We start from the raw sequence: 18,592 nt of genomic DNA on the forward strand, positions 1-18,592 counted from the left end.
TCACTCCCTACAAGGAGGGAGGCAGGGAGGCCAGCAGAGCCCCCAGATGGCAGCAGCAGCAAAGGGTGCAGGGGGCTATAGCCCCCACAAGACAGTGCTGGCTTGGGAGCCCAGAAGAAGCAGCAAGTCCCTTTACCCCTGGTAGCTGAGCAGGGGTTACTCCAGGTTAATGAACACACCTGGAGCCAGTCAAGGCCCCGCCTAGGACTTGTTAAAAAGCCTCCCCTCCAGAGAAAGGATGTGGCTGGAGTTGTGAGAGTGAGGTGAGCTACAGAGTGTGTGAGCAGGCAAGATTCTGTCAAGAGCTCAGAGGGTTTAGGAGAAGGAGCAGAATGCTGGCAGAAGAGATCCCTGCAGGTACAAAGACTGTGGGAGGGAAAACCCTGCCTGAAGAGGGCAAAGGACCTTTCCCAGGCCTGGAGGCCTAAGGGAAGAGACCCTGCCAGAAGGGGAAGATTGAACATTTGGTTTGGGCACTACCACACCCAGTGGCATTGTCAGGGGTCAAGAGCCTTCCCTGACAAGGAGGCCAAGAAGGAACCCTGTGTGAGCAGGGTACAGACATTAAGTCAAGGGGCACAGGGAAGTAACCCAGGGAAGCTAGCAGCTTTCCTGAAGCCACAGCATGAGGCTGCTACTTGTTGGGGCTTGGAGTCGAGGTTGGGACTGGGCTCCTATCCACCTCCTTCTGGCCATTCATTGGAGGAGCAAGAGCCCCAGCAAAGAGGGAAGGGCCTGTGAGAACCAGAGACAGGACTGGGAGCTAGCAGGGAGTGGCCATCTTTGAGAGGCTGTATTACCCTCCCGTGCCATTAGAGGGTGGAAGAACACTGAGGAATGAAGCAGTTCCCTGACCTACCGCTAGGAGGAAGCGCTGGACCCACTGAGGTAGTAGAAGAGCTTTGACACAAAAGATTCAGCTTTACCCATTACCCTTGCTTCCAGTAGGTGTTGAACACTCTTCATGCCAGTCTAAAACTTTCTCTCTTCCTATTTCCAGCAACCCCTCTAATCTGTGCTCTGCCTCTTATTCCGAACTGAAATTCTCACAGAACCAGGATCAAAGCAATGATGAGAGGTACGCCAGGTGTGGAGTCAATTATATAAGAATGCAAGAAAAACTAACAATGCTGTGACAAGAATGTGTGTGTGGAAGAGAGAAGACAAATTGAAGTGGCACTCTGATATTCCGAAGTCCTTGTCCGTGAGTACCAGCACGTCACTCCATTACCAATGTTCACATAAGTTCCAGACAGAGAGAAAAACACATTGTAATAAAGGTGCTGATATGCTGTACACACTCATGTCCATGGCACAATTACACTACTGCATTACTGCAGTTTTACCTCTGTTTAAATGTAGTTACGCTTAGGTAAAACTGGAGTAACATAGGGCAAGTTTACACAGCAATAAAAGACCTGTGTCTGGCTTGGATCAGCTGACTCAGGCTTGCGGGGTTATATAATTGCAGAGTAGACAGACAGGCTTGGGCTGGAGCCCAGGTTCTGAGACCCCACAAAGGGGAGGGTCCCAGATCCCAGACTTCAGCAAGAATATCTACACTGCAATTTTATGGTCTCGCAGACTAAGCCCCACAAGCCCAAGTCAGCTGACCTGGGTCTGCCACAGCTCTGCTGCAGGTCTTTTATCACAGGGTAGCTGTACCCATAGTAGTGAATCAGGCCCAAAACATTTTCTTATATATATATATATATATTTACGCTCTTTTGTGATAGAGGAAGCTAAGTAAGTGAAGACAGGATAGACTCTTTTCTTAATCTGAAGCCATCAGTTTCTGCAAACCCTTCTAATGATGAGTGTCTCATTTAGATAAAGCACTTTGTTTTGCCTTGCTAGAACGTAGAAATCCCACATTTGTGCCTAAACTCAGGTTTGCTTGCAAGCTGTGCAATAAATCAAAGCTACAGCAAGGTGGCCTTAGTTGGTGCTTTAAAGCACCATGATCATATTGGTCCATGGTATTTTGGATCCTGACAGGAACTCAATGTTGAATACCCTAGCAACAGACATGCACTCTGTTTAGTGTGCAGTACATAAAATCACCTCTGGAGAGAATGGTACATATATACGTGTAACCCAATAACTACAGTAAATTCTATGAATAAGGATTTTGTAATCATACCTGGCTAAAGCCATAAAGGACTTGAGTTACTTCTTGTGAATATGGACATTCAGAATAGTTTTCTTCTGCCCAGCGTCCCGTCCGGTTACATTTACGCCATGCCTTTGACTCTTCTGCTCCATTGTGGAGGGAAATGGAGCTAAGTGAATACTGAAGACAGGAGTGATAAGCGGTTATCCCAGCCAGAGTTTTGGGCCATCTATGAAGAGGATAATAATAGTCAATTTTAACTTGACATGCCTTATTTAGAACCAATTTACAATGTGGCAGCAATATGGCAGAACATTTGAAAAAAATTGTCAGTACAAAGTAATAATTTAAAACATTTATCTTCTAAAAATAGTTTCCTGTTTTTGTGCTTTGTGGTAAATTACTTTGTTTTCCTGGGAAATGCCAAAAATACACTAACCTAGAGTCTGGCAGTCATGTAAACTACCAACTCATTTGTTTTAATGAGGCGTTTGGTTGTTTAAAAAAAAATATCGATGGCATGTTTTCTCCAAGTGTCTATGCAGCTCTCGCAGAGCAGAGCTAAAGGGCAACGAACTCTCAGAAAATGCATCATCTGTTATTAAAAACTGAGAGGCAAATGCTCCAAGAGGGGAGGGCCATTTGTACTGTGGATTTTCGCCCAAAGCCACAGAAGGAAGAGCATGAGTTCCATTGCAAGCTCCCACTTCTGCCTTGAGCACATGGAAATCCATTTATCAGGGGTTTGCAGAACTTGGGTCCCATGGGTGAGAAGGATGCTAAGCCCAAGGTGAAAGGGGGCTGTTATGCTCTAGCAGGTTTTCTAGCAGTTATGCTCTAGCACAGTGTTTCTCAATTAAATTTGGCCACGGAACCTTTTTGAACTCCATAAATAATTGCGAAACCCCACAAACTCTTAACAGTCTTCAAATGTCGAAATAAGCAAAGGTCAGCATTTCTCACTTAAATTACACTTACACTGGATACCCTCCGCCGGAAAATCCGAGACGTCTTCCCTTTTTCAGCAGCGCGGAGAACAGCTGCTCTTGGCGGCAGTGAACAGCTGATCGGCGGCGCAGAGAACAGCTGCTCGCGGAACCCTAACAGTGTTCCCGCGGAACCCCAATTGAGAAACACTGCTCTAGCAAGTATAGTAGATAAGCCAGCGCAAGTTAATGCATGAGCTCTTCTGCTGTGCTGTCAAGTCACTCCTGGAAAGAGGACCATAGGCCAACAGCAGTCAGCACAGCTTCATGAGACTAGAGGGGACCAGTAGGTGAAACAATGTCTCTGTACTGCTATTGCATTCTCAAGAGCTTCACAAATCTCAGGGAATCTGTTACTTTTGGAGCTGTATCCTGTGCAGTTTGCAGGGCAGTGGGGACAGAACATGTTCAAATGATTAAAAGGTCAGGGGAAATTAGAAGGAAACATAACTACAATCTCACAGGGTTTCAAATGGCCACCACAAGGTTGTAGAGCATGAGGCCTGTTAGCCTATGTCTACACAGCATTTCAGAGTGAGTCTCCCACCCTGGGTCAACAGACTTGGGCTAGCAGGGCTTGTGCTAGCACTCTAAAAATAGCTGTGTAGACTGCACTTCAAAGTTGCAGCTCAGGCGCTGAAGTCTAGGGAGCGGGGTGGGCTTCACAGCCTGAGTTGCAACTTCAAAGCACTGTCAACCACAGCTATTTTTAGAGCACTAGTACAAGCCCTGCTAGCCCGAGTCTGTCAACCAAGGCTGAGAGACTCACTCCAAAATGCTATGTAGACGTACCCTCAGTTTAAATTATACTGATGTAATTAGTCCCAAGCAGTCCTACAAATACTCAGCCTGTCGGTGACATGCAGCATGCCTCAATTATTAATCTTTGAATTAAACATGCAAATTAACTCTTGACTTTTGCTCAGTAGGTTGATTTGAACACTAATACATAACATACTGACAGGTTCTGAGCCATCCACATCTTTTCAATTCCAAACATAGCTAAGCCTAGAAGAAAAATCATCTTCCTCTTCCACAGCTGACTGCTGGAATAATTCATTACAGGGAGCAAAAACATTGGATGCAAAACAAAACATGAACAGAGTTTTAGGAAAAAAATAAAACAAATAAAATACTACATACTCTCCTCCTTGCATTTGAACTGAATGTTACCTTTTGTGAAAGTTTTGTAGCATACTGTATTAACTAAAGGCCCAATTCTTACTTAAAACAAAATCAACAAGGAGCAAGTAAGATGCACCTAATGTAAGCAAGGCTGGCGGAATCTGGCCCTTTAGTATTAGGAACAATGGAACATCAAAATTTTAACTTTAGCATTGAAGAACAGACTTCTAATGAATGGAAAGCAAAGTACAGCATCACACAAAATACCTTTCAGTTCATAGGTTCAGTTTGCTCTGATTCACAATGCATAATATTCTTTGCAACTGTTCAATTATAAATACCACCTGGGCTTGTCAACTAAAAGGACCAACCTTCCACAGCATTTATTGCTTCTCTTCCTAATAAAGAGGCAGTTCTTTTTAGTTTTGCTTTTGTGGCTGATATCTTCCTGCCTATATATTTGTTATGATATCAAAACTTCAAAGGTCTTTCCAAGAAAAATTACAGGCATGTTAGCTACATGTCAGAGGAGAAATCTTTGAAACGAGCTTCAAGTGTTAATGCTAAGTTTGCTCTAAAGAAGTTCTCTATAATTTTACATTAATTCTCTTCAAATGCCAAAAGAATCCATGGATTCAAGATGCTTTTGATCTATGCTTCAAAAATAAATTGGTGTAGACTTTCTGAAAGATGATCAATAAGGAGAGAAACATGTATTCCTGTTCTTTTGATTTATATAAAATGGCAAAATGCCCTTGGTGTTAGTTTGAGATACTATGTAGGAATTTATATATCTTTTATTTATAAAGAAAAGGATGACATTTCCTGGCAAGAGTGTAACGGGCTCCTGAAAGTTGCCATGTGAAAGATGCATTGTGTGGCACTCAGTACACTTATATAATCTATTTTAAAAGTGGTTCATTAAAAAGCATCCAAAATTCACTCTTTCTGGATTGAACAAAAAGGTGGTTTTGCCAGTGACAAATAAACCCAACAAATTCTGGTTGAGACTTTCAAAGGAATCCAAGGGATTTAGTTATGGCTTCCATTAATTTTAACCTTTTCCCTGCAATTTGTGGGAAAGCAACAGTATTTTCTGGAGGGGGAAGGGGATAGAACTATGAAAACAGAAGCAAATTCCCATGAAAAATGAATCATTCTCACAGATTAAGGAGAAATTAAAAAAGGAGATATTTATTCCAGTTATAAGCTTGTACAGAGAGCACTTCGCTCCCTCATGGAAAGATGGCATACTCCAAGCTCCCTGCCCTCCTTACTTTTCCTTTAATTAGTTATGCAACATCAACTCTTATTATAATCTACTGGCAACAAGTTACCTTTTAGTTCTTTGGGGATTGCTACAGAACACAACATTGGTGTTACTGCAGGACAGGTTAAAACAATTTATCTTACAGTTTTATACTCATCACCATCATATGTCAACTTCTTCCATTTAAAATCTCCAAAAGTCCACAGTGGGTTTCATGAAGTCTCTGGTTCTCCTCCCATTTTGGGGTTATAAACTTTTAAAAATATATCATATGGTTAAAACAGGAGATAAATCAGAAATCACATTTGACCACCACTTTTGTGCAGACTATAGGATTAATATGTAATTTTAGGGGAAAAGTCCACATAAATGTGACATATTTAGTGTCTTTCAAAATACAATTTGCAGGTGATAATATTTATTTAAAAACAAGTTTTTCAGAAGGCAGGGTTATGTGTTCTATTAATATTTTTTCAACTTTTATTATATATTTCTAGTTATTTTGAGAATTTAGGTACTATATTCAGAAAAAGTCATCTCAAGCAATCTGTTTATCTGAACAGTTTTCACTTTACATTTTTAGTACCTCCAGTGGAATATTCCATAACAGTTGTATGCTATTTCTTGCTCCTAATATCACACAAGCAAAACTATATAAACTGAAATGGATTCATCAGAAGTGTATGGAAGATTTTATTTTTTAATGTTTTAGTGCAGTGGTTCTCAACCTTCTCCTTACTATGATATCGTGTTACAACAGAAAAAAAATTCCTAGAAATTTGCAGTGTCCCCTCCTATTTAGCCATAATGAAAAGGAAGGTAAAATCTTTCATGACCTCAAGTTGAGAACCCATACTATAATGCAAGCATTTTAACAGAGGTTCTCAGAATGCATTCTATGAATCACAGAGCACTTGCTGCTGGTCCTCCGAGATCTAGCTAGTCACAAGGTGTTGGTTCTTCTTCCGGCTATATCATTTTAAAAGGACAGCAAAATCCAAGTGAGATATTTTCTTAATGTTCCTTTGCCACATGAGCACTTGCTGTAGTTGCCACACAGTCATATTTATATAATCATGGATGAGCAAGAAAATAGTCCATAGGTCAATTTCTTACATTAATATGAGGTCCATGCTGAGAAAATGTTTGAGAACCTATTGTAAGTAATATGTCCAGGATGAATTTACATTTTATAAAATACAAAATTATTTGCTTTCCTCATGTTTGTATATTTTAGACTTAGAGGAAATCATACCTGAAATCTCCTTTATTATTAATTATTCTTTCTTCAGGACAGTAGGGTGCTGCAGTTTCTAGTACCACAATCTCTACTTGCTTAATACTGGTTCCATAGGAGTTGTTGATGAGACATGCCCAATTTCCAGTCACACCAAATTCAATGCTGGACAAGATAAGCTCACTATACAAATAAAAAAAATACAAATTACTGACCACACCGAATCTATGCAGAGATAGACGTTTGTTAACTTCATATTTTTCAAGTATCTTTTAGTGCTTTACTATGAAGATACAAAACCATTTGTGTATCCGTATTGCTATAGAGACAGAGAAACATGGTGATCTGATATGAAGATTTCATCAGCATGAATTTGGATTAGCTGTTCTGACCATGACTGGCAAAGCCACAGATATTTGTACAGGTCATCTCAAATGAGTATCAGTTACATACTAAAAGCTACATGAGAAGAATGTTGTTTACACCGCAAAGTCAAGCAACTGAAACTTAGAAAATGCCAAATTTACAGATGCCATTGCAACCTTAATTTGGCCATGATGTCTTCCTGACCTCCTCCCACAGCTGTTTTGGCAACTCCCAGGTATTCTCACAGTCCAGCTGCTGTGGCAGCTGCATGGACCGGGCTCTTTATGATTTTCAGGGATTTTGGCAAACTGTCAACAGTTCCTGAGGAATGCAAGTGAGAAGATGAAAATGGTAATTTAGTATACAACTCAGGTATATCTGAACAGAATTTCAAGGGACAAAGAAAAGGCATTTATATAGTCCAGGGATTCTCATTGTCGAGTATGAAAAGCCTTCTGCAAACATTGGAGGTGTTACTACTTGTCCAAAAAAAAAAAAAAAAAAGGCACACAATCCTTTATATTGAAAGTGTTAAGAAACTTAAATATACAGATTGCTACCAACTTCCTCTACATTGAAACTTTTATTCAGTACCACACCATGCTAACATGTTGACTCTGCATGCCAAATATTCCACAAGGCTTGGGAATTATTTTAGAACCATTTCTAAATTTTATTGGTACTATTTTCAACATGCCAGCCCCGCTTCCATTAGTATAATGGGTGATCTCCTCTCCCCTGTTGAAGTCAAAGTCAAAGGGAGTTTTGCCATTAACTTCAGTTGGATCAGGATTTCACCCAATGAGTGCAATTGTGCAGACCTTATAAACAAAAAACAAAAAAATTATAAACAAAATAATTATATTATTTACATTTGAGGAAGCAAATGTAAATAGCAAAGAAGTAAATTAAATATTTACATCTTTATTAAAGATGCACTTCTGCTGTGCTATATACAGCAAATATTCTTGATCTGAACCCTACCTACAGCAAATCCACTTAGAAAAAACATTGTTCCCCTTCCTCTAACTTGTGGGTCTGTCCTCAGACTGGGAGATTCTTGTGGCATGGCCCATCCCTTTCAGAATTTCTGGGAGGTGTCTTGTTCATTCTAGTCATTACCATAAACAAATAATAAATAATAAGACACCTTTAGAAGGTACCTAAAAACTTGTATTAATATAATTCATATTGATATTTAAAGGTTTAAAGTGTCATGATCTACCATGAAAAATGTACATAATTGAAAACGGTTTGCTTCTAATAGCCACATTACCAAATAGCAGATCTTAAATCTGTGACTGCTCCAGAACTGAAACTGAATGCTCATTCTGAGCCTCAGGGCAGTGCATTTTTAGGAAGAAATTTTAGATTTCAAAAGGAGTAGGGAGGGTTGAGAAGGCAATGTCTCCCTGAAAGGTTTTATTGTTTTACAAAAACGGCAGCTGTTCAAATGTGTTTGGTGACTTACAGTGTTAGTTATTCTGGAAGAGGTGGATTATGGGCAGAATGCAGGGCAGGTGATAAATGTGCATGATAAAAACAATATCACATAGTTCATTAACTGTCAAACTGATATCAAAACAAAATTTGGGGTAGTTAAAACAAGACCTTGTCAGGAGGGAGATTGGAGGTCCTTCAAGTTTATCTGTCAGGAATTTGACAACTTTTAAAGGCAATGTATAGTAAAAAGAATTATATAAGAGTGATTGCATTTTTGTCATCTTAAACTTCTTGACAAATTTCCACTCTCTTTCAACTTAAATCATGATAAATAAAATAAACGACATGTTAGCTGCATGAAGGCATCCAATTTCCTCACATATAAATTAGCTGGACTGATGCCTTCATCTGTACCAAACTGGACTATAACTGACTGATTCACTCAGCAACCTATATTCCCATTTTCTCCCTTATATAGTGGAGGATGACCTTCTCACCTAGTCACTTCAGTACCATTAACCAACTGATAATGATTCTTAAATTAAATTTACTGTTTCAGACCAGAAAATACTTTCACATCACCTTCACAGTCAGCTATGTACAAAGAAACATCTAGCTGGTTGAAAAATTTCCACTGAAACTGTTTTTCAATAAAACAAACAATTTTTTGAAAAAATGACTTCACAGTGGTGTTGGGCAGAATAACTTCTCAAATGCATGGAATACGTGACAATCAAATGAGCTAACCTGTTGATATAATTGATATAAAAGCATATGAGCTCACTGTTAAGGTTTTGCATTTGAGTGCAAGTCTGATGAAGCTGAGTTTGCTTTTGGGTATCTGCTGGAGAGAGCTGTGAAAACCTTAAGGGTACTGGAGTGCATTATCAATAGCACTGTGGGGAATATAAAGGTAGAAAGAAATGTACCCGTCTTTCCCCTTGACTTCTTATCTGAATTCTTTTAAAAGTGCTGATTGCATGAAGTTTTGCCACAGTCTTAACAGTGGTCTTACCCTAGTTTTTGTTTGTTAATTAGGTTAACTCTTAATTTTCACATATCTCCATGCACAAATATTTACTAGTGTAACATTAGCTTTTGCATTAGAAGTACAAGAGATCAGTGTTCTCCAAGTTCTTATGGGGAAGCTGACATTCAGATTCATTTAGTCTTCTATGAGCCTTGACTCTAATGGTGGACAAAATAAAAGGCCAGATTTAGGGTTATGCAATGCAGAAGACCCCACATAATGATTAGGGTATGAAAGTTTCTTCTGAATTACCATCTGGCCATGGCAAATTAAGAATTAATTTATATTCCTCTAGGAACATTTTGGGTAGTGAGCCCAATGGTGAATCTATTCATTTTCTTACCATCTGGATATGAGAAATGATTAATTGATTTCATTCCACCCTGGAGGCTTTTTGGGGACTGGTCAAGTAGAGAAACTTTTACATTCTTAAAAACAGAAGTCTGTAAATGGTCCTGCCACTCAACATGATGTCAAACATTTTTCCCACCAATAATTCTTAGCAACTTCAGGTTTCTGGAAGACTTCAAGGGAAGTGTGGGTCTGTATAGAATTTTAAACTCCTTTGTAAATCTTTCCAGGAGGTACACTGCTTATGCTGTGTCTTGGCATTATTACAGTAGCCTTCTCAAAGATTCCAATCTAATAGCGTTTTTTGGCTCCTAACAACAAGCTGCTCTTCAGCTTCCTTGGGGATGGTGGTGAGTCACAGTAAGGGATAGAAATTCTCAGTCCCCACATGAGCCTGAAAGAATGGTGAGTTTAAGAAGCTTGATCAGAGTAAAATCAAGACATGAGGAGGACAGAGGCTCCTGGTCCCTCCCATTCACAAGAGACATGCATTTGGTTGTGCCTTTGGCTATCATCTCTCCTTCAGACACCTGGCTTATCCCACAAAGGCAGAGGATCATACCTAGAAGTTCACTCAGCAGACCTGGTGGCAGTAGGGAGGTTTCCAAAGGGTGGAGCAGAGGACAGAGACAGCCCACTGCAGCAGGCATAATGCCTTTCCTAAAATTGGATTGGTCTCTCTCTTCTTGAGAAGTGCAGTAGTTGCCATTTCCAGTAGAAGTTTGTGACATGTCAAGAGCTACAGTACAGGAAAGCCTAGGTGTTCACCAGAGGGGACTACTGCAATTTGGACTTGAAGTATTCTGATTGGAGAGCTGCCTGATGAGGTCAAAGGGCCGAGGAGCAGCTCCCTTGGCACACATTTTGTTCATTTTGATTTCACTGTCAATGTATCATGCACCTTATAACGAAGAACTCTGAAAGCAAGGAGAGGATTGTAGTGAGGTTCATTCAGACGCCAGCTAGGCCAGTGGGCATGCTGCAGCACAACACCCTCCAAAGTCCGGAGGGGTAGGAGGCCTTGTCAGGCAACCTCGGGGTTCTGCAGCCAAGTTACACTCGGTCCTTCTCCAGGTTGCCCCCTGTTGGACCAGGGGCAGAGGGAAGCTTAAGGAGACCCGAGCGCTCTCTCCCCAACCTATTCTCAGGCCATGGCCCAAGGGGTAATGGGTGTTCTGTCCCCTCTGGCTGATACCCCACACCAGCCTACCCAGGCCACTTCCAACCCTTGGCTCTCTCTTCACTTTGGGGCATGGTCACAGCCCCCTCTGCTTCTCTCCTCGTGGAACGTTGTTCAAGCAATCTCAGTGATTCAGATAGGCAGTTGGGGCTTCCCAGATCCTTTTGCAGTGATTTCCCCCTTGTCAGGGAGAACGGGAGAGAAAAAGGGTTCAAGGTCTCTGACTGACTGGTTGAGCTTTACCCACCATGCAGGTCCTTCCCCTGGGGATTCCTCTCTCCCTGAACGTACTAACTGGTTTTCTTTCTGTATTCAGCATCTCCCTCCCTCTCTCTCCCTGCAGCTTGATTTCCAGAGTTGCATTTCAAACAGATCCTTTATTTGGAGCATGCTCTGCAGCTGCTGAGGGGCAGAGCCTTCTTGGCCCAGTACTGTTCCATCACCCCTTTAGTCTTAAGAAGGGGTCTGTAAACCCCATCACAAGAATATACATATTTCCTCTTCTTTGTGCTGGGAAAACTCATGCATGAGAGGATTACTCTCTCAAATGTAATGATTGACATGCTGGAAAATTAACCACAATGTACAACTGAAACTGTTCCATGAAAAGTCGTTATAATACTCTATAGCAGCCTGCAGTGTTGGTCATTGCTAAGTGAGGAAGCTTAATACAGGCAGAAATCCTATCCATTTAATCAGTTAACCTATGGCAAAAGATTTTAATTTGAAGCACAGATTTTCATCGTTATAACTATGCATAACTAATTAGGCAGATCAGAACTAGGTCTTATTATGCAGAGTTACTCATTTCTTGTCCCCAAGTAAAACCTTAGTGACATTTATCCTATATTCTGATAGTCATTTATATGTCAGAAAAAACAACAACCAAGGAAGGGGAAGGCTACAGCAGCCTATTCTGATCATCTTTCCTTCAGATTCCGTTAGAATCTGACCTAATTTTCTTTATTACGCTGGAAGAACCAAACTCTGTACGGGAGAGAAACAAAAATTATTGGAACATGAACAGTGTTTTACTTTCTTGGTACTCTTCTTCAGACAGACAGACGCAGAGAATTGTTTTCCACAATTTAGGCAAAAAGCCTGCATAGCTGTATCTAATGCAAGCCTCCATAAATTATTAATACTAACAAAGAATTTAAAAAATGATGGTCCCTGGAGTCTGCTGCTGCTTGGAATGCAGTCCTTCACAGAGGATAAAAGGTTAAAGCATGAAAATCAAAAGAGAATGTGCAAGTCTAGGCATTTAAAACTAACTTATATTGTTAGTCTGATCTCTCTGACAAATTGTCAGAATTATCCATGAAATACATATCTTTAGAGAACTGATGGCCTTTTAAAGAAAATTTGTGTCAAGCAGCAGCAAGAGAAAGGGAAGATTAAAGTAAGTACTTATTCCGGGTCTTTTATGCAACACAGAAGAGGTCTAGAAAATATATTCCAGATATAATCAATTTGTCAAAGTCCTAGCAAATTCTATTTTCTATTTCTTCAGATCAAATAAATAAAACACATAACTAATCATTTAATTTAATCTCTATGTTAAAAACAGACACTCAAAATAGTTAATGTACTAAACAGTAAGTTTCACTGTGATTTAACTAGTGCCTAACTTGCTCATCTTTTGGCTTATGTTCTAAGAAGACCATACTACTCTGTGGATTAAATTTAAGAGGTGTTAATGGAATGGAGCTAATGATCTATTGCTACATTACAATAAAAATATGTTGACAAAAAAGATGAGACATATACCTCCAACATGGGAGACAAGTGATCCTGTACATTAATTTTATTTCTGTTTATTCCTATTCAAATGAATGATTCTGACTGCAGATACATCAATGGTCTAAAACATTGTCACAGATTAATACTCAACCTCTGCCACCAAGTACTTGGCCAAAGGTGAGATATATATTTTCAAAGTAGAGGTCAATGATCCTGTGATGCTCAGTGCTGTTTGGAATACTTTCTCGTAAATAAGAAAATAAATATCAATATTGGAGACAATTTCTCACTGTGCAATGGGAAATCTGCTGCATTCTGATTGACTGTAACACATGACAGATTAGTTTTTTTTTTTCTCTCTCAGCCCATCAGTTACATTCAGAGCTGAGATGCTCAGCTGTAGCTACGGGGTACTCAAAGGACTGCATGCAACAGTGGCTTTAAACCTCCTGGAGCCAATCTGTGCCAATCCAGTCATCAGGATGGTGGGCTGCTCTAATTTATTCCAGCAATCGGAGTTAGCTGGGGTAAAAGAGAGACTTGCCCCCAGAGAACTTTTCAAAAGAGCAGCTTCAAGCCATTCAAGGATTTCCCTGTGTTGGGGAAATCATCCGACAATTGGGTTTTGAACCAGCAGAATGCTATAAGGCTGCCTTAACAGGGCAGAATCTGGCCTAGTGTTTTTTTCTGTTTAAAGTATACTGCACATTTATTAATTAGCCAGTGGCTCACTAGTTGAAAGGTTTGGGGGAGGGATGTAGTTTGTTTTATTGTTGTTGTCGTCATTTTTAAAATCAGCAAACAATAGTCAGCTAGCTTGGAATCTGCTCGTCTGCCACAGCATAGCTAGATCTGTTGTACATCTTCCATTTGCACTCAGAGAAGAAATCTTCTGTAGACTAGAATGCTGTATCCAAAGAAAGTTTTATCCTATTTGCATAGTTCTTGTGACTTGTGCACCAGCTGAGGATATCAGGCAAAAGTACCGTTGCGACAATCAGTCCAACAGAGTCAAAATTGCATAAAAAGCTTTTTAAGTAAAACATTTCCCAGATGATTCATGAACAGTGTTAACCTCCTTTTGATGATTCTTGATTATTTGATTACGGGCCTTTGGGACTAGCGAGAAAAAGGCAATGCTCAGTTCACTACATTAATTAATTTTTAAATTTGAAATTATTTGTCAAGTTTTTAGTTCAGATGCTTGTACAGTAGTGTGTCTGAAGTGGGGCTGCTATGTAATCACTTGTACTCATGTTATGAATACTGAAATGTAACCATTTATGAATTCTGTATATAACCTGGTCAGTGAGGGTTACTGGGGTTAGAAGACTTGCCTGTGTGAATGCATTGATCTAGCAAGAGAAGGCTATGGGGATAGCAAACAGGGAAGCAATACAGTGGCTTGCCAAATAAGAACATTTAGGTAGACACTTGAAAGACAATGGTGCAAGCTGTTGACTTCAAAGATCCTGTCTCCAGCATGTTGTAAATCTTGTTTTGCCAGAGCAGGGAGTTGCCAGATCAAAGAGCTATAAACAGTCAAAAAATATCTTGATTCCTGCAAGGACAGTGAGTTGCCAAGGGCTGCCCAGGATGTTGTCAATGACTGGCTCACAGAGAGAGAGAGAGAGAAGCTCTGTGAGTCTATAAGGAGCTAGGGCTATTAGGGTTCCCAGGTGGCAGCTGGTTAAATACCTGGAAAACTAGACGCATGTGTGGCAGATATGACAATTTCCAGCAATAGCCTGGATAGACCTTACTGAATAAAGTTAAACCTTACTGAATTAAGTATCTTAGGAGTTCACTGTATTAGAAATGCAAATGATTATGTTATTGTGGGATTGTATTTAATGTCCCTAGAGAGGTGCCCTGACTAATGTAAACCCTGGGAAGTGCTGAGCTTCAAAAGGACTATCTGAAACAATGTGAATCTTTAAAAGTTAAGGAAAGTCCCAGGAAATCTTTATGGGGAAGTGTATGCAAATTTAATTATTCCAGTTACGCAAGAACTCAGCCTTTTGAAGCTTTGTCCTGAGGAGGAGACTTTTTGTCAGCTGCTCACCTGTAACATGACGACAGGCCAAATACCCAAACTATATAAAGAAGTGACTCAGAGATTCATAGGGTTGCTTGTTCTGAGCCAAGTTGGTTATGAACTTGTAACCACAAAAACAAACAAAAAACCCCACACATCCATGAATGAAGGACTGTTCACCTGCCAGAACCTTGCTGGATTTGGGTGATATCTGTAAGTTTATTATCACGTGTGTAGGTTCTTTTATTGTTTTACATGTTTTCTCTGTAACGCTTTCACCTTAAGAATAAATGTGCTTGGTTAGAAAGAACTGTGTGGTAACAACTGTGAGCAATTATGCTGTTTATAGCTTCTGAGGAGAAGGCAAGTAGGCCTGCGGAGGCTGTCTGTCTTGCTGGGGAATTCACAGTATAGGCAGGGAACTGTGCAGCCTGGAAATACCCCAGTCAGGAGGGAGAGAGACACCCAAGAGAGGTAACAGCTGGGGTGCCAAAAGCCTAAGAGAGGGCGCCCTTGCTGGCCCATGGAGGGGGAGAATAGGTACAGGTGCCCTGAACTGTGACAGCGTGTAATCTGTTTTATTGTTTTTAAGGAATGTCTTTGTTCTAAATAAATTATACTTTGCTTTAAGGAAGCTGTTTGGTCAGTGATTACCACTGTCATTGCCCCAAGGAGAACAGAACTGCAGGGTCTGAGCCTGTCAGATGTGCTGAGGCACTTATGGCTGATACAGAAGGAATTGCAAGTCAGCACCCAATCTGAGAGTAGGAGAATTGTGTGATGCCACCAGGAGTCAGGTGACAGTTCAAGACCTGAGAGCTAGAGGAAGAACACTTGGAGAGATCATGAGAGGTCAGAAATGCAGTTTCCCTGGTAACAGTGAAAAACAGTATATACAAGGACATCAAGACTTACATTATCTTCTGGTACTGACATCAAAACAACGTGCTATTCTCCCCTCAGTAAATACACAGCTAATGATCAAAGCTGCAGGCTTTTCCACTGAGAAAATGTGTGAATAAAAGATTGAAAGTTAACTCTTTAACCAAAACCAAATCATTGCTTTAAAGGGATACTGTTGAAGTGGTCAAGTTGAAAATAGGCCATGCCCGTTCCTCAAACAGAAAGCAAGTCAACAACCACAAAACAGTAGAAAGGAAGCTGAATTTGTAATATTGTAACAGTAGCTACTGGTGGAATGGGTAGTGATCCTGCCCCCACAACCTGGGGAATACACAGGATCATATTGGCCAAGATCTGTGCCACTCCATATGTGACCTTTTATGAAAAATACATAATGAATTAATTTGCATATTTGTAAATAATGTGCTTATCATCATAGACGTCAGGGTATCGGACATAACATCCTGCTCTGGTACATGCAGTGGTAGGACATAAAGCTGCATAACGCTTGGCAGTTATGGTGGGGTAAGTGGGAGTGAATGTGTGGCAAGGCTGCCAAATGAGCGAGTGTCACACAAGATGTATGACATTGGGCAATCCCTGGGGGGGCCTTGTCCCCCCTCCTTTCCCCATCCCTAATTAGTGCTACTGCCCCGGTTCTTCAAAGCCAGGGACTTCCAAGATAACCAAGTACCCTGCTTCAAGAAGCAGGCATAGACACAGAAGGGAGTTCTGCACCAAAGCAATAAAGCTTTGGCTGATTATTTTTTCCACGGATTTCCTGAGGCGAACTGTATGCACCACTGCCACCCTCCAACCCAAATCAACTCTTTCTCCACACACAGATTCAGACCATTCAGCTGATGGCTTGTGGGTGGGGGAAGTGAGGAAAGGGGATGTCAGCATCAGACAGGCAGCTGACCCTTCCACCATTCTCAAATGGGTAGGATCCCCTCTAAATACATCTCACAGGGAGATGAGTGGGCTCCAAGATAGCTAACAGTACCTGTTTTCTTTAGGAAACAAGACATTTTTTTCTTTCAGCCAAAATTTTAGTTCACTATACGTTTTGATTTATGTTCTTATCTCTTAACAATATTTCAGTATTCTCAAAATTAAATAGGTTGTTGTTATATCACAAGACAACTCTTTGCAATTGCCTTTATTTTCACAAGTAGAAGGTGCCATATCTGCTCCTATTGTTTTCCACAGGATTAGTACATTTATTTCGCAGATTTATTCTAAACTACTCCCAAGTCTTAAATAATTTAAAAACAGTAAATTGTCTCCCCTGCCACTGGATTTTATTTAATCAATTCAGATTATTTCAGAAAAATCCTACCATTAATTACTCTTCCAAATTAATTAATCTCTTGTTTTGCACAGATAATAAAGCTCTAAGTCTGTGTCCTTCCCCCCCCCAAAAAAAAAAAAAAAAAAACCCCACTGATTTTTAACAATGTTTTTACACTTTAAAAATGGGATTCTTTTCTAGAAGTATTAGCAATAAGGACTTTTCGTGCCTTCAGTATCCTTTGTTGCAGTCTGCTACACCGTCTGAGGTTTAAAGTAATCTCAAAACAGTGTAGGAGCATCGATTTACAAGTTAAATGGGTTTTTGCTCTGCTAAATCATTTTACCTAGCTGTTCAGCAATTAACTGTCAAGTAGAACCCAAGATTGCTGCTCAAATAATGCACAAATAAAATAACAGTACTTCACAATTTCTGCTGATTACCACTGGCCTCTCAATATGCCCCATAGTTGCTCATCCATCTCCAAGTAGTCACTGACAGCAGTACATAAAGTTCTTCTAAAAAAATCTATGGGATGAATCAGATTCCTTGGTCTCTCCTTTTATCCTCACAATTGTCAGATTTTTGTCTTGCCTAGATTAAGTCTCCCAGTCTGTCATCACTTTACATTCATATAGTCTTATCTAATCATGCACCTGGTTTTCAATCTATTTATCTCTAGAACACAATTCTCAAAATGCTCTTATCATTTTAGCACCACCACAAGCCACTAGTGTCTGGTTCACTCACATATCTTCCGGAGGAAATGTATGGTTGGCAGTTTGCCACAAACTGGTAAGAGAATTTGAAAATCACTAGTTCCCCTCTGCCTTTCTACCAGAATTTCTGCAAATATGTCATTCTTTCTTCTGCATCTCAAAAGTGCCATGGAACTGACAACCTACCTGTTGGCACCTCTTGATGCCCACTGCGTGTCCTCTCGAAAGAGCCTCTTCCTGTAACTCTTCCTCTCAGTCAATGAAATTCCTTTGCCAATTGCAATATTGTCAACCCCAACACTTTATAAATAATGAGTTGGATACTAAAAAATATGACATGGGCTTTAAAATCATGATATATTTTGTAAAATGTGTTGAGTTCTTTTTATTTGCCTTCTAGTTTTTGAGTCTTTGTGGGTCCCGTTTTCAAGCTTTCCTCTGTAACCCTGAGGGTTATAAACTTACTTTAAAAATAAAATATCAAAAGCTGAGATTTTAACCTAATCACTCGCCTCCAAGAACAGGCACTTTAAGAATATGCCCTTAGCACTCTGCAGCAGGGCTTTGTTGCTGCATTTTATTTCACTCCTTTTTTCTCCTACCCTTGCATCTGTTAAAGGATCAATGGTAATTTTGTTTCTCATTGTCTCAGACAGCTGTTTCCTGTTTCCTTTATCATTTACATTCAGTCCAATCTAGCTCATCACAATATATGCAATGGACTCTAGTGGGAAAGCATGAGGAAATGCTACATGCAGTAAAAACTCAGATTCCTAGGCGTGTTTCCTTTTAGC

General features: G+C 40.2%; 1 protein-coding gene across 3 annotated transcripts in view; it reads right to left on the reverse strand.

Moving 5' to 3' along the window:
• The window catches only part of LOC137156180 (adhesion G protein-coupled receptor A3-like), a 444,419-nt gene that overhangs the window by 195,057 nt on the left and 230,770 nt on the right, over window positions 1-18,592 (reverse strand). For all 3 annotated transcript variants that reach the window (XM_067552912.1, XM_067552913.1, XM_067552914.1), the window contains 2 exons: window positions 6,750-6,914; window positions 2,144-2,342 (listed from right to left, as the gene is read on the reverse strand). In XM_067552912.1, the coding sequence (XP_067409013.1) occupies window positions 2,144-2,342; window positions 6,750-6,914 (364 nt within the window). The remainder of the gene's footprint in view (window positions 1-2,143; window positions 2,343-6,749; window positions 6,915-18,592) is intronic.

This window comes from Emydura macquarii, unplaced genomic scaffold (assembly GCF_026122565.2).
Source record: "Emydura macquarii macquarii isolate MOO-44397 ecotype Brisbane River unplaced genomic scaffold, CSIRO-AGI_Emac_v2 contig_1390, whole genome shotgun sequence".
Lineage (NCBI taxonomy): Eukaryota > Metazoa > Chordata > Testudines > Chelidae > Emydura > Emydura macquarii.